At 41.4% G+C, this 15,833-nt stretch overlaps 1 protein-coding gene across 10 annotated transcripts in view; it reads left to right on the top strand.

The window, feature by feature from the left end:
- Window positions 1–15,833, top strand: part of STARD13 (StAR related lipid transfer domain containing 13) — a 451,023-nt gene that overhangs the window by 379,427 nt on the left and 55,763 nt on the right. For 9 of the 10 annotated variants that reach the window (XM_072976109.1, XM_072976110.1, XM_072976108.1 and 6 more), the window contains one exon: window positions 14,080–14,151. In XM_072976109.1, the coding sequence (XP_072832210.1) occupies window positions 14,080–14,151 (72 nt within the window). Of the gene's footprint in view, window positions 1–10,061; window positions 10,178–14,079; window positions 14,152–15,833 lie in introns of those variants that run through there. The other variant, XM_072976111.1, reaches the window with a different exon arrangement.

Genomic DNA, 15,833 nt, shown 5'->3' with positions numbered 1-15,833 from the left:
GACCAGCAGTATCTGGAGGTCCTTTGCTGGGAAGAAACACAAGGGATAGCAGTCCATTCTGGTCTGGGATGGACACAGAGCAATGCTGGTGAAAGCGGGGTGCCCGGGGACACTTGGAACAAAAGCAGAGCATCTCAGCTCCTCCACACTCAGCATATTTATTTAAGAATGCTTGCACTGAACACACACTGGGTTCCAAATGCTCTGCCAGGCACTAGAGGTGCACAAAGTGGATCAGGCAACCTCTGCCCTTGGTAAGCTGTGGTCTAATGGGGAGACAGACTTGTAGCAAGAACACTTCAGTCTAACGTTGTAAGGACTGCACTAGATGTAGGAAAGTCCAGAGAAGGACAAACCAACCCGGGATCCAGGAAATGATGTCCTAGCTGAATCTTGACAGAAGACAAATGAGAGTAAGTCACGAGAAAAAGAAGTAGGAGGGATGTGACAGACGAAGAAGAAACAGCACAAGCGCAAGCGTGGGATGTGAAGTGGCACCCGGGGGCTGGCGACCTCCTTGCAGTTCCAGCAAGGCCCTAAGTGGAAGCAGGCGGAAGCCGGGAGGGAGGGCACTGTGGGCTGTGATAATGGGCTGGTACTTTGTTCTGTGGGCGACAGGGAGGCGTGAAGGAGTTTTAGGGAGAATGCATCTTAAAAAAGGTGAGGAAGGCAAGAACCAAAGCAGGGGCACCTGTTAGGAGTCTGTTGCAGAGAGAGTGGAGGTGGGCAGATGGGAGATTGAGAAATACATTTCGGAGAGCAGCTCAGCAGGATGGCATTCGTTTGTGAGAACAGGGAATTCAGGAGAGGGAAGGAGTCTAGGAGGACCTCCAGCTATCTGACTCTTAGAACTAGATTCAGTCTATTCATTGATTTAACCAGATGTTTCTCATAAAACAGTGTCATCTCAGGCTGTGTTCGTTAAATTGAGGGTCATGAAGTCATCTAGGACATACAGCTAACAGGTATATCCAGCAGTTTTCAATAGAAGAGAACAGAACAGAAAATGTCAGGTGGCATTGCATGTGTATAAAGTGTAATTATTGTTTTGTAAAACTTTGTTTCAGTTTCTGTGTGTGTGTGTGTGTGTGTGTGTACATGCTCACATCTACAGGTAGTGTATTTCTTACTAAAGATTGTAGTCAAAACATTTGAAAGGCTTATGATATTCTTTTTCTATGGTTGTGTCTGGTTATTCTCAAGTATGAATGACTGTGTCCCAATCAGTTTGTTGATCTTGAAAAGGGAGAGTGATTCCTTTGTGAGAAAACAGGAAAATCTTTTCTGGCTGTTATTCTTCCAAGACTAAATCTTGCCGTAATCTCTGGCCTTGGAATTCCCAAGGATTCCATGCAGAGGGGAGGGGAAGGGATTGGAGCCAGCAGAAATGACTCTCCCAGTCAGTGCTGGGACCGTGTCAGATGGCCTGCCCTTCAGAAAACACAGGCAACACTGAGATCTACAAAGACACTGTTGCCCAGGGATGTCTGGGAGCATGTCTCCTAGAGGCAGAATCGCAGCTCGAAAAATAATGTTACATAAACTTATTTTCATACAGGGTTTTACAAGTTTGCAAAGTGTGTTTGCAGTACATGTTCCCATATTTATAGCAGCCCTGTGAGTTCAGAGGGACCTGAATATCTGAAAAATGTTTTAGGTGTTTATTGGCCTGTGAATATTTAAAGCTATAAATATGCTCCTCTTAATATAGCCATTCACTCTTCAGTCAACATTCATTTGCAAAGCTCTGGGCTAACAACTGGACATGCAAAGATGCAATCTGTTTTCCAGTCTGGTAAACAGATGTGTACCTGCAATGTGATAATTTAAGAGGATATAAAAATTCACATACTTATTTAAGGATGCTTGCCGTTTTGCCTATGACAGGGTTACAGAACCCTATACTATATACATTTGTGTGTGAGGGTGTGTGTGTGTGACAGAGAGAGAGAAATTCTCTCTCCAAATTCCAAAAGTAAAAACTGATTGCCTGCAGGGAACAAAGCAGGAAAAAGCTGGCCCTCTTTTAAGCCTCCAAGGTGCATAAACTTTTCTTTCTTGGGCTAAATGTGAGTACCTGAGGGGCAGAATAAGTGAATCAGAGAACTTGATGAAACTAGGTCGCCTTAGCAAGTAAAGCACCTGTGTAGTAATATTTGCATGCAGAGACACTCTCGGGCCTGAGCTCCTTCTAAACACTCTGGGTTAAAAAGCTTTAGTTCATACATGGGCCTAAGCAAGACAGAAGACAGACTTCATCTTAATTGAAAATATATATATTTACATAAATATATGTTTGTGTGTATGTTAGTGTGTTAATATGTACTTACTGTTCCTTATTTTGGAAAAACAAAAGGTTCAAAGAGGACTGTTTTCTAAATTTTTTGTTCACCATTGGGTGTGACTTGAGCAGTCGTGAAACATTAATTATAATCATTTTAAGATTAAGAGCAAAGTATTTCTCCACTTTTAAATGTAAATGCATGAAGTGTCTGAATGGTATCTGAACTACTTTCCCAATTGCCTCCTCACAAAGCAGATCCCTGAATACACACCTAAGATGCTTTTAATAGTGGGAATGACCTTGACAGGAAGCTATCTGGGAGACCCGCAACCTCTTGAGGTCAGTGGCCTTGGGCTCCACGTGAACCCTCAACTTCTCCCTGTCGTTAATCCACGGCAAGCCCATGTCCCGTGCTCAAGGTTTACTCATTAGTTCAGGGTTTTTTTCTCAAAACATGGACAAATAATCTTCTGACGGCAGTTCCCTTAATGAAGGCTGCGTGTCTGCTACAGATGTCTTTCCCAGGGCTCTGATGTGTTTGGTATGTTTAAACTTATCTTTGCCCTTGAGATCCTCCTATGTCAAGCACGTGATTGTTAATATTTTACCTATTAACTGGTAGGCACATCGTAAACTATAATCACAAGACTGTCTTCCCCAACCTGATGTTCGTATCCTGAAAGCAGCAGCCGATGAAAAGCCTTTACTACCGCTTTCAAATGTCACATTTCATTTATGATTCTCATTACATCTTGTTGAACAGCATTGAGCTGTACTTCCTGTGATACAGCGTTATTGAACAGAAGGAGGATATCAAAATTGTCTGTACAATGGAAAAGTGAATTGGCTGTTAGATTCTTGTTGTCAGAAGAATCTGTATGTAGGGGACAGGTGGCACTTGGCCTGAGGCCCTCCCACAGGCGCAGATGAGGAGCATTAGAACTTACACCAGGAAGGCACTGATTTCACGGGAATCCCAGCTTCAGAATCAGTCCATGGGTGAGCAGGGATTGCTGCCAGCAGACCCAGTTAGCCGACCATCTTCTGGCTCAAATCTCATCTCACCTGCTAAGCTGGTCCTGATTACCTGATCCAAAATGTCCCCTGTTGCTCTGAGCCCTGGAGGACTTTGCCCTGCCCTGGAAGGCTTTTGCTCCCTTAGGTTATGGCCATGTCTGAACACGACTTTGTCTTCCCTGCTGGGCTTAGAGACCTGCAGGGCAGGACCCTGCTGCCCACAGCCCTGCATCCTCCCACTGTGCTTAACAGCAGGCTTTTCACATCGTGGGTACCCAACAGGTATCTGTTGACTTAATCATTAAGGTGAATGCCTTGTGCAACTGAAGGCCAAATGAAGAAGAGCTGAGTGGAGAGAATTCAAGACCATCAGAACCACAATTTTCTACTATGGGAAAGTAACAGTAGACACCTCCACTGTAGTAATAGTAACAAACACAGGCAATAACTCATTTCAGCCTTACAACAATGCTCTGAGGTAGGCATTATTGTTTATTCCCATTATATAGATAAGGAAACTGAGGCACACTGAAGTTAACCTACCCAAGGACATGAAAGTAATAAGAGTTAGTTCTTCTCACCACTTTAAGTCATGTTACCTCTGATTACCAGTTAATCTGCGTATGCCCTCAAATAAAGGAACAAATTGACAGGTTCTTTTTTAAAAAGTTAATTCATAAAACTAACTATGGGTATTCAACAAGAGCAGAAACTTGTTATCTTTAAGTTATACATATGCTGTTAGTTAAGAGCAAAATGAAATTAGAAAGTATTTTTGAACTCCCCTTTAAATCAATAATATTAACCCTGTACAAAAATAGAACTGTTTTGTTCTAAACAGATACACTCTTGGCAAATTTGCTAATTTTAGAAATTTGGGTCATGTTTTGCTTCTGATTATTTAACAAAATTTAGGAGTCATGTAGACTCCAAATATTCATCTAGTTGTTAAAACAAGATGGGGAGTTTTTCTTTATTTGGTCTAGTTTGTTTGTTTTGTTTTGTTTTTTAAATGTAACTCTGAAACTGCAGCAACACTCTTTAGAAAATACCAGTTTATTATGTAAAGTTTTGAAATGTGTCTTGGAAATTATCTAAATACGTATGCAGGAGGTCAAAGACAAGTAGAACAGCTGTTACATAAAATCTCCACTTTCCAAATACCAAGGAGGAAGAGGTGGGAACATGGTCCAGGATCTAACCTCAACTTTGAACTTCCTGACTTGTGTTAGTTTAAGACATCCCCGCAGCATCATTTAAACATAGTTCTGGTGTATGAATAAACTTCCACTTGGAACTTCCTTTTTGAAGTCTGCTGAGAATATAAATCAAAACCATATGAAGTGTGTCTTAATCCAGAATGTAAAATAAAATGAGAAGTATCAACCCAGTAGTACTCCCTGAAATGCATTTACCAGGATGCATGTTCTGGCAAAACTCTTTATTTAGAATGAGAGCCTCCAGAGAACTGGGTTTATTATTTTTAACCTGTAATTATGGAAGCCTAAACTGATAAAGGAAGATGCTTTTTAAAGTCATGGCAATAGGAATGTTATTCAGCCAAGCAGAATGTTTGAGAAGAACATCTGTTGGCATGGAAAGAGGTTCAAAGTGCATGCCAAGTGAAAAAGACGACTATAATTTTGTTTAAAGATTATGTAAAATAGTATATTAGCCTCGATACATGTACACATCTTCATAATAAAAGAATAACAGATTACATATATGCCAGCAAAATGTTAGTAGATCTCTAGATGGCAGAATTATAGCAACCTTTCTTTCTTTTTTCCTTCTTTCTTTCGAGGATTCCACATCTTAGGTTTAGACTTTGCTACTCTTCTGTTCGATTTAAGAGGGAATTTTAAGTTCCTTTCATCTCTTTTTCAACTCTGTTCTTAGGGGAAATAATTCCTTTATGCCTGAGTTCAGTGAGTAATTGAGTAAGCATATTAGTCAAGACCATCATGGTGACTGCGTTAATGAAAATTGTTACATGCTCACAACTGGTTAGGTAATTAAATTACGTCTATGTTTTGTAAGGTAGAGTTGCCTGGACCCTCATTTAGAGGTAGTTGTGTGTTTACACAACACAAACTTCTGCCATTTCATACTGTGTTCTTAAAATTTGAAGAGACCCAGTTAAGATTTTGTGACAATAATAATTAAGACCCAAAGAACTCTTTAAAATAAGAAGTTATCTGCTGTACAAATCAAACTATAAACTTGCATCACGTTTTAAACTTGTTTATAGTGTATATAATTTTGTAAACCTATGTGATTGCATTCACGGTGTATTTATGGGATGCTTCGGTTGACTGTAATACCAGTAGGGCATGTAGTAAGACCATAGTGAGACCCAAATCTGTGATGCAGTACTGTGTCTGATGAGAAGGGGGGGGGGAGTGTTCCAGCATACAAGCTGTTTCTCACTTCTTCAGTTAGGAGCTTAACCTCCCCCCGCCCTGAATCAGTTAAAGCTATTCCAAGTACCTGTGCTCTTTTTAAATTGGTTTCTGTAGGGGATATATAATGTCAGTGTCTATTAATGATTTGCAAAATGAAAATCCCTGTATTTAGAGAGTGAACCTCTAAACTCAACAGTCTCTTTGGCCTTGAAGGACATGGAGAAAAATGAATCCATGGCTGAAAACCTAATAAAAACTTAATTTCTTGAATCTGATTCTAATTTTCCGGGATGAGTAATATATGTTTAGAAAATCCTTCACAGCACCAGTGCCACTGCAGACAAGTAGAAAGCATTCCAGAAAAATGGCAGACACGTTGAAAAATTCTCAGTTAATATCTTATCCGAATAAATATTTCTCAGTAAATATTTTAAAATAAAACACACACATACATCGTCAAGTTTCTATACAGAGTCAGATGATAAAAATTACACTTGAGTTGTGCACATATCTTCTTGGGATTAAATTAAACAAACACTAGTTTTGATTGATCCTGGTATTATAGTTGCTAAGAAGTTAAATGCATAAAGCCTTGAATTGGGAGTCAGAAGCTCTGGTGATGTCGCAGCTTGCCACGCCAGCCCCATGAGGAGTGAAAGAGTTGAAAAGAGTCTGTAGGATTCTTACAGTTATTTCATCCAGGCACATCTGTGCTCCTTCTGATGCCTGCATGGTACAGTCTTCCCCGATATCATGAAAGCTTCTGGTGCGATGGAAGTACCCACAGTTCTAACAGAGTTGGGCTAAGCAGCTGAAATAGCAGACAAGCCTTTATATGTCTAGACATTCACATATGCCTGAGAATAGATATAGGAAGGGTTGTATTCCCTAAAGACGTGAATAATTTTAACATTTAAAGAATAAGTCTTAAAGCAGTGTAAGATAGAAGGATACCTGTCCAAAGCCAAGAAAACTGACTTCCTAGTGGTGGTGGCACTTGTCCGAAGCAGTTGCTTGTCCCGGGACAAGAAGTCATGAGCATGACAATGAATACATGGGGGCCCTTCTGACACTGGCAGTGTGGCCGACCTTGTGGAAGTTAAAGCTTCTGCTCCGGAGAGCCAACAGCATGTCAGCCACTGTAGACTTTTACTCTCCACCTTTCCAAGAGAAGCCAAAAAGCCAAGTAAGAGAGAAAGAGAGAGAGTCCATCTCCAGAATCTCACTCCCTTTTCCCAAGAGAGGTTACTCAAGATTCTGTTCTCCTGGTGCATCAACATGGAGGTACTTTGGCCAAGGCCTGCAAATGACAACCCTCTTTCTGATTGTGTGAATCAACTCTCAGTTCCCCTACCTTGCATTTCAGTTGCATAACTGACTCCATCTCGAAGAACCTCTTGGGATTCAGTGGTAGGCAGTGGCTCCACAGCCTCGTAGAGCTGGGGATGTTCATCTGCTTGTGTATGCACACAACCTCCCCGAGAAATACCACAAGCCCCTGACGGGAACAGTCTGTACCAAATGAAAGAAGAGAATAGAGAGCTACCCTGCCTCATGGAAAACCTGAGTCAAAACAATCTGGGCAGAAACTATTTGGCTAGTGGAGCGTAGATTTTCTGCTTTTCCTTTGAGATTGGTGGGGAAATTGTCTTTTTTCTTCTTTTTTTTCATACTCCTGGGAATATGGGCATGGAGAATAGTATTTATATTCCTGAAGATGTTCCTTGTTCAGTGGCAGCTGAACTTTTGATTTTTTGCGGTGTAAATTTGTATGTGTATGTGAGAAAAAGTGTGTGTGTGTTTGCAGTGGTTGTGCACACACATGCATGGATACACGTGGATGCATGTGACAGAGGAGTGTGAAAGAATCATTTACATTTTTAAATTGCATCCAAGCCAGGTCGGGTAGGCAGGAAGCAGAATTCCAAGTAGACATGATTATAGAGACTGAGTGTATTCCCTTCTGACAGGGGACAGCGTCAAGTTGAAGTAAAAGTCCATAGCGCGCCCGTGTGCTTCATCTGTAAAAGGAACAGCTGGCAGCTATGTTAAATGAGCTCATGCTAGACTATGCCACTGTAACAAGCCGTCCCCCAAGTTGTAGTGGCATAAAGCAATAGAAGTTAATTTCTTGCTGACATTACATGTCGGCAGTTGCTCTGCTGTGGCTTTGTTCCCTGCTGTCATCCGGGACCCAGGCTGAAGGGATAGCCTGTCGGAGACATCCTGGCCTCATAGTAAAGAGAAGAGTAGGAGAGCTGGCAGAACAAGTGATGGCTCTTGAAGAGTTTTGCTTCAAACTCACATACTTCTGCCCACATTTCATTGGCCAGTGTGGGTCACATGGCCAAGCCGGACATCAGTGGGATGGGAAGTACATGCTTTCCAGTTGGAGGAGAACTGCAAGTTACATGGCAGCGGGAAAGAGCAGGGACTCATCGGGAACATATAAGATTGTGCGTGCATGTGTGTGTTTTCATTATAAATTTATAATTATACGAAATATATCATTTTCACTTAGAATTTTAAATTTATAATTATATAAAATTTATGTATAATTTATATTAAATACATAAATATATTTTTAATTTATAATTATATAAAACAAATTAATAATAATTAATAAATGATATAGACATATATAATATGATTTCCTGAAAAAGAGTGTTAAAAACAATCCTTGAGTAATGAAGACTAGACCTACTGCTTAGATATGGAATTTGCCTTATTCTTTTTCACTCTAACAGAAATTACTTTTAAGTGGCTAGATTTGCTATGAAACCAGCTCGCAGAAGATACCTCACAGCCCCTGAGAATGAGGCTGGTGTTAAGGACTGGTGATGAAATCGTGTGTCTCGGTATGCCTGAAACTCCCGCTTTCAGGAAGAAGGCACACATGAGCATAGCCGTGAATCTCCATCCTGACTGAGTACAGCTAGGTGTCCTGGGGCTGTTCACATCTTCCTGGTTTCTTTCTTTTATAGGTACGTGTTAGCTGACTGCAAGGTATTTTTCTACACATCAAAGAAACAGTTGCCTTAAGTAATGGAGAGATAAAATGTGTGTTTATCACTTGGTTCACTGATACGAATATTTAGAGATTAATCATCTTAAATTTATTCTGAATAACCTGTACTTTGACTCTGTTAGTAACTTAGAATATCATGGAGAGAAAATATTATGCAGATTAGCAAAGAATTATATTTGGTATACATTTAAGACTTATTCAGGCCTTTTACACATTACAATAAATATATTATATAACTCAAAGAAGCAAAAAGATGTATCCTGCTGCCATGACATGGGGTCTAAATCAAAGCCTGTTGTTACTGCAAAACTTGACGTTCCCTCCTGAACCTGTGATTAGGGTTACAAAGTCCTCCTGGGGGAGGGGTGCATGGTCCTGTATACTATTAATGCTCACATCATTCGTGTCCATATATGGGTGCGATGGATACTCTGGCATTGGTTTTAACAAATCTGGCCTAGTGTATGGCCAAATAAACACAGCTTTGGTAAACAGGGGCTTCACTTGAGAAATTCCATCTGAAGACAAAGGAATCGTTTGTCTGAAGAAGTTCGTTAATAGTGAAGCTAACTCAGCCGTATAAACCATCCTAAGCCAACAACCATGTGCCTGTCGAAACGTTAATACCTTGGATCTACTTTAATGGTGATAATTGCATCCATTGCAGACATCCTGAGGTGGTTGAGTCACCCATAATCTTCCAGAAGCAGGGTACCCACCATGTCAGCCAGTTTAAATGCAAAAACAAAACACTGTTCTCAAGCCTGCATTTCTGAGTCACATGGAGAGCCATGATGTCTTCTTCTCTTACTTCTCTTGAGTACTTTTAATGAACATTCAAGGAAGAAGACCTGCTTAAATTGGAGCCAGTTTGTCCATCAAAATTCTAGGAGATTTGTAAGAACAACATAAATACATATGCCTTAAACTTCCCACGGTAAACCTGGTTTCTTCTAGCCAGCTAATTTTCTGATGATAATAACATTTAATTTGGCCCTAATTTGAAGTTTTGGTCATTTAGAAAGAATAGTATCCCCTTGGGTTAACTGTGGAAAAAAGTATTTGCTGTGCCAAGAATAAGGTAAACCAAAATGTACTTGAAATGCTTAGCTAGGAGAACACACTGTTCCAAGTACTCTAGAAACACCAGTTTAAAAATTCAATGAATTTGTAACATGAAGGTAGGCCTGCAGACCTGGGCGGCAAATGTGCTGCGCTCCCCCTGCCTCCTTACTTGACTGAGGCACTCAGAGCCTTGTCCATCTGACTGTAGAAACATCACTACATGGTACGTCCTTGAAGAAACAGCTTGTAAATCTCTTTTAACTCACATATACTTCCAGCCTTGCCCACAAGCAGACTGTGGTGACCGAGACCACCTAAACTGTTTCCTCTTGGCTACCTTGATGTTGTCACCCCAGTATGGCAGTATTCAAAAATCAGGTAATTTTTTTTAAAAAGCATTATTCTCAAAATAAAGTAAATTTCCTATTTTTACTGTCCATACCTTGATATGGGAAAATACTCACAGTGTATTTTATTAGATGCAAAAGTAATCAACCAAAGGGATTACCATGATTCTCATTTTGACAAATAACATGTATTGAATTATGTGTTAGTAATGGGACAAGGGTTGGTTTTTTTCTTTCATTATGCCTTTCTGAATTTTTATAACTTTTTAACACTGAGTATGTATAATTAAGAAACATGATAATACTTTTTAAAGCCAGTGTCACAGACGACAGTCAGTTTCCACAGTGGCTCTGTTCTCGTGCCCACTGATGTGCAGCAACTCGGTTACCCAGTGAGACAGCCTCCCTCTGCTGGGTCTGTCTCTGGACAGAGGTCCTACCACATTCTGAACATGGAGGAAAGGCAATTGAGGCAAAGCGAGTGACTGTCCCTCAAGTAGAATCACAAATATGTGATGAGAGCATATCGAACACCAAACCATCTTCTGGATTTATTGAGTGAAAAGATTTGCTTGGTTTCACGCAGGTCGAGCTGCCAGTTGAAAAACTGGATAGTTCCCTTTTCATCCAGTTGATTTCAGCCCCCAGACAACTGTTGACTTAAGATCCCAAAGTTCTTTGGTCTCCTTGAACTTAGGGGAGTGGAGTGCTCTTAAAGATCAGATTACAAAAGTTCTGCTGAAAACCTATCATGTTCTGGAGCCAAACAGATTGAGTTCTCTCCAGTAACGTGATTCGATAACCACGGTAGAGAGCAGTAGGCCAGTCTGCCAAGGGCATTGTCTGGCCCCTCCCCACCCTCAGATTTGCTGGAGAAGGTGGCTGCTTCGCCCTGGAGCCCTGGAGCTGCTGCAGGGCCAGGCATAGGCTGCAAATGGAGAATAAACAGAAGTGTCGACATGTGATTTGAATGGCCCTTAAAGCTTTTACGTCACTTTGTGCTGGCTAGCAAAAAGCTCAGTGAAGAAGAGATTTTCACTCTCTCCTCAGATGTCACTTAAATCTCATTAGGTAGATCTTTGTGAAATGATGACACTGGCAATAATGATTCCTTCTAAATTCTCTAGTCATTTGGCCAGCGCATGGGTAGTACGCCTTGAGGAAAATGTTAGCTTTTGACTGATAGGTGTTAGTAGGGGCTGTGGAAAAAGGTCAGGAGAAATTGTAAGGCTCATTTTCTCTCCAACTTAATTTGATGGCAAAGTCAAATTTGATAGTAGTTAATTACGCTCCATTATTTTGTTTACTTTGTCACTAAGTGGTTAAAAAAAAAAGTTCATTTTGCCCTTAAATTGAGATATGAAGAGGAGGGGGAATGTGTTTGGGAGACATTTCAGAAACAGAAAGCGAGCTGGGTGTGGGGAGTGATGGCAGGAAACTGTCCACCGTTGACTGTGATGTGGCTTCTTCTCACTTATTATCGACTAATCGCAGTTCTTGTTGTCTTTTGCCTCAGAGACTTAAAATGCCTACCCATTCTAAAAAAATCAGCTTGTCTGAAGGTTGAGTTAGCAGGGTTCTACTTAAGATTTGATTATTTATGTTTATGTACAGGTAGAGTTTCAGTTCATTATCTGTGTTGCTCTTATGAAAAAAACAAAACTAAGTTACCTAGAGAGCTTTTTAAATAAAATCTCCCTATTCCACTGAGCAACCAGAGTCTTACTTCCAAAAGGAGTCTTTCTGTAACGACCCCTGCGCCCACCTGTCCTTCTTAGCCCAGTATCTGGTGGAGCAGACGCTCTTTCACAAGCTCGCATCCTGCTCTCCTCTGAGCTTCCTGTGTGGCAGAGCGCCTGCCTTCCACACTGTGTTCTTCATGCTGTCTCTCTCGGGCTCTCCTGCTTGATGCCACATTTCAGTAATAGTCAAAGTAATCAGAAAAGGGAAGATGCATACTATTCATGTCATTCGTGTGACAGAATTCTATGCTGCTCTCTAAGACTTGCTGACTCTTAACTGTTTAGAACATGTCTAGAAATTACATATTTTCTCATCACTAGCCACTGTATTATATTGCAGTAGAAGCAAATCTGAAGCTTGAAAGTTTAGAAGGTAACAGCCTGTCTCTGACTCGGGAGTAACACACCACGTTTCCTCCACGTGACAGTCAGCATGTGCATTTCCTACTTCCCTAAAATGATTGCACAGCTATCAAAATGGAAGCCCTCACATCAGGACTCTCAAATGAGTGCTAAGTACAACTTTTGAGACATTACAATAATTTCCCTTTGTACCTTCCAAAGGGAAAGCCCAAGTTGGCCAGTTCAGTACAATCCAGCCAATTCATTTTGAAACTGCACTTCACTCACCCCTCCTCATAGAAATGCTTTCCAAGGCTTTTATTTCCAGCTCGGTGCCCCAGATCTTTCTGAATGATGCGTACAAGGCAGGAATGTGTACCTATCAGGTCTGTGCTGATAGCAATTATGTAAAAAACCCTCACGTCAGAGAAAAAAACTCAAGATTTAGAAATTGTCCGTCTCCGGAGTGACGGTGGATGAGGAGATGCCAGAAGAAGCAGGGACTCTGGGACAGGGGCCCCCACAGGCTCTGGGTGCCTGGATCTCAACCCGTATCCAACCACATCAGTGGGACGAGCTGTAGGCTTTTGCTCTTCCCTTTGGAGCCTGTGTGATGGTCTGGCCTTTGGTCTGTTTTCCTACCGTAGACCAGGTGGCTCTGTCACATTGAACATTATGTTGCACAGACACTGAGCTTTCCACGTAGATTGCAGTCTTTGGCCCACAGCTGATGTTAGCGTGGATCATTTTTGTGCAGTGATTCCAAGAACACCCTGTACTCTCTGATGTTGGCTACAGAGAAAAATGAACGTCAGAATAAATGGAAATACAGTGACCTGACCGGGCTCCCTCCCACCAGCAGAGGAAGGGGCCTGGGTAGAGACCTGTTATAATCGGCTGTTTCACTCTGTTTGGAGAAACTGAACTTTTGACAGATGAACTTCTTTTCCCTTGCATGTGTATTTATCTAACAGAATTGTGGTTGGGAAGTGATCCAGGATTCACAAGGTCAAAAACTGACCTGGTTCACATACTGTAGACTGCCCCCGTCTTCCTCCACGGCTTCTCCAAGCAGGTGGTCCCATGCACTCTTGGTGTGTCCACACCAAAAATGGTCACCTGAAGGACACATCAACCTCTTGGGTCTGGCCTTCTGAGATTCTGGCAGTCACATCAAACACGTATCTCAGTTTCAGATAATCACCTTTACTCTTCCATGCTGCACACTGCATCCTGAAATCATTCCAATGTGCTTGGCGAATGAACATCTTATTAGAAGGCCTTTGGAATTAAAGCCATTAGTAAAATTAAAGAAAAAATAAAACATTGGATTTTTGTAATAATGGAAGAGTTTTCTTTCTTCATGAGAAAGTAGAATTTTCACAGTCTGCCCAGATATTCGTCCTTTCATTATCCCAAGAGTGAAAGAATAAAGGAATGTAGAATACATAGTCTTAGCTTTATCTTTGAAGGTTTAAAAAATTTTATTTAAAAAAATCACAAGTATTTCCTCCTTCTCCCTAGTCCCCTGGTCCCCTGGTGTATAAATGAGACATTTTTCCCTGCCTGAAACTCTGCCTTTGTGTTCTGTAATCTGTGGTTTTGTTATTATCCAAATACTCATGGATCGACGTAGAAGATTATCTTAGCAGACACGTAACTAGTAGCTTTGTGATACCTGCTCATTTTACACCCGTTTCTGGGCAGGCCTACTTACATGGACTTAGGGGAGGACGATTTTGCTTTGTAATAACCTGTGCAGTGCGCACCAGCTTCTCATTGATTGAGGAGGTAGAGGCCCGGTGGGCGGCCATTGGACTCATGCATTTCCCTTTCTTGTCTGTTTCAGAAATCGAGGCGAAGGAGGCATGCGACTGGCTGCGTGCCGCCGGGTTCCCGCAGTACGCTCAGTTATACGAGGGTAGGTGGGGCTTCTCTTCACTCTTCACAAAGAGAATAAACTCAAAATATATCTTGTGCTGTGTTTTGACTTCCACGTCTTTCCTCAACCATTATTTCTTAGCTTTCTCTCTCCTTCCACCTTTGCAATGCCCAGGGCTTCTACTGATGCCAGTTTAGAAAGAAAGGAGGATTGCGTCCCAAGTCTGCTTCCTTTCCTCCCTTCTCTCCTTTTTGCTCTGCACTTCCTGCTTCCGATCTCTTTACCGCTGACCCCAACTCCCGGTTCCTCCCAGTGTTGTGCCATCAGCCGCTTTTCTGCACTTCCTTCCTTATTCCTTTTCTTGTCTTTTCTTCACTGCTCTCAGTTTTCTGAAAGATACAGCAAACTAATTGCTGATAAATTTCCTAGAAATCACAAAACAAATTGCCTTGAGACTTTTCTTTAGTTCTGTTTACTTCACATGAAAATGTTTAAGATGTGACATAGATCAGATGTTACTTTTCAGGGCTTTGAGTAAGTGCTTTCATTGCCAGCATCACACTTCTTTTCGCTGATGTTTTATTTGACAGTTAATGAACTTACTCACCTATATTTTACTTAATACCTAAAATGATAACCAAAGCATCCACTCTTGGATAGTCCTAATATGTAGTGAATTAGTCAGGATCCCAACAGTAAGCAGATGGCACACTCAGAACAACCCGAGGAGGATTTATTTTTAAAGGTGTTCATTACAAAGATGTGGGCAGGGCGTAGGAAACCACGAGGAACAAACAGGACAGGAGCCCAGAGCTTGTAGCAGCAGAGCTGTCACCACCCTAGGCCCAAAGCCATAAAAGGAGGGAGAAGATGCCAGAACCCGGAAGGAGAGAGATCTCACAGCAGATCCTGGGAGTAGAGGACACAGCTGGTGATGGGCAGCCTCTCAGGAGGGTAAATTCCCTGACCTTACACTCCTTCCTCCCTCTGTCTCCAGCCAGGGCTCCCCACTGGCCAAACACAAAAGAAAGCAGAGGACATGGGTGCGTCCCCTTGAATGCCGTCCACAAAAGTGATCCTGGGGCACAAAGCAGGATACAGAAAAGTGGAGAGTGGGTCTGTAGGGCCAAACAGAGGGTATCTGGTACCCTAGACAGTGTAGACTTCTCTTCCTGGTGGCATAAAGTTTGTGTAAGATGAAGAGAATCAGCACAATTAACCTTTACTCACTGGTGAATCTCCTCCACTCACCCAGAAGCTCCGTTTTATATTTTAAAAACAAGCAAACAAACAAAAACCCTTCTATTCTCTCACTTAAATTCTGTGGGAATAGAGGAGAGCTTATCTTGCAATATGCTTTGAAGCCTGAAATTTCTGATAAACCCTTTCATAGACTCATAGCCTTTTAGACAAGGAGGACAGTCTTATAGTTTGGATTTAAGCAACCCTTATTCCCACCCCCACCACCAATTCACTGATTATGAGAGAGAGGCCCAAAAAGGTTAAGTGACTTTTCCAGGATCATAAGATGGAAGACTCAGAATTTAATTTCAGTTTTTGCGCCTTCATGTAATAGATTTTCTACCTTAATATGCACTTTCTTTGTAAACACAAAATACTATTCAATTGAAGTGTGGAGTCCATAAATGACTAAGAGGTAGATTCCTCATAAGCAAAATGGGCCTGTCGGATTGTGTTTCAGCCGTGTGTATTTAATAAAT

Source organism: Vicugna pacos, chromosome 14 (assembly GCF_048564905.1).
Source record: "Vicugna pacos chromosome 14, VicPac4, whole genome shotgun sequence".
Classification (NCBI taxonomy): Eukaryota; Metazoa; Chordata; class Mammalia; order Artiodactyla; family Camelidae; genus Vicugna; species Vicugna pacos.
This window is presented reverse-complemented; position numbering and strand designations above follow the sequence as displayed.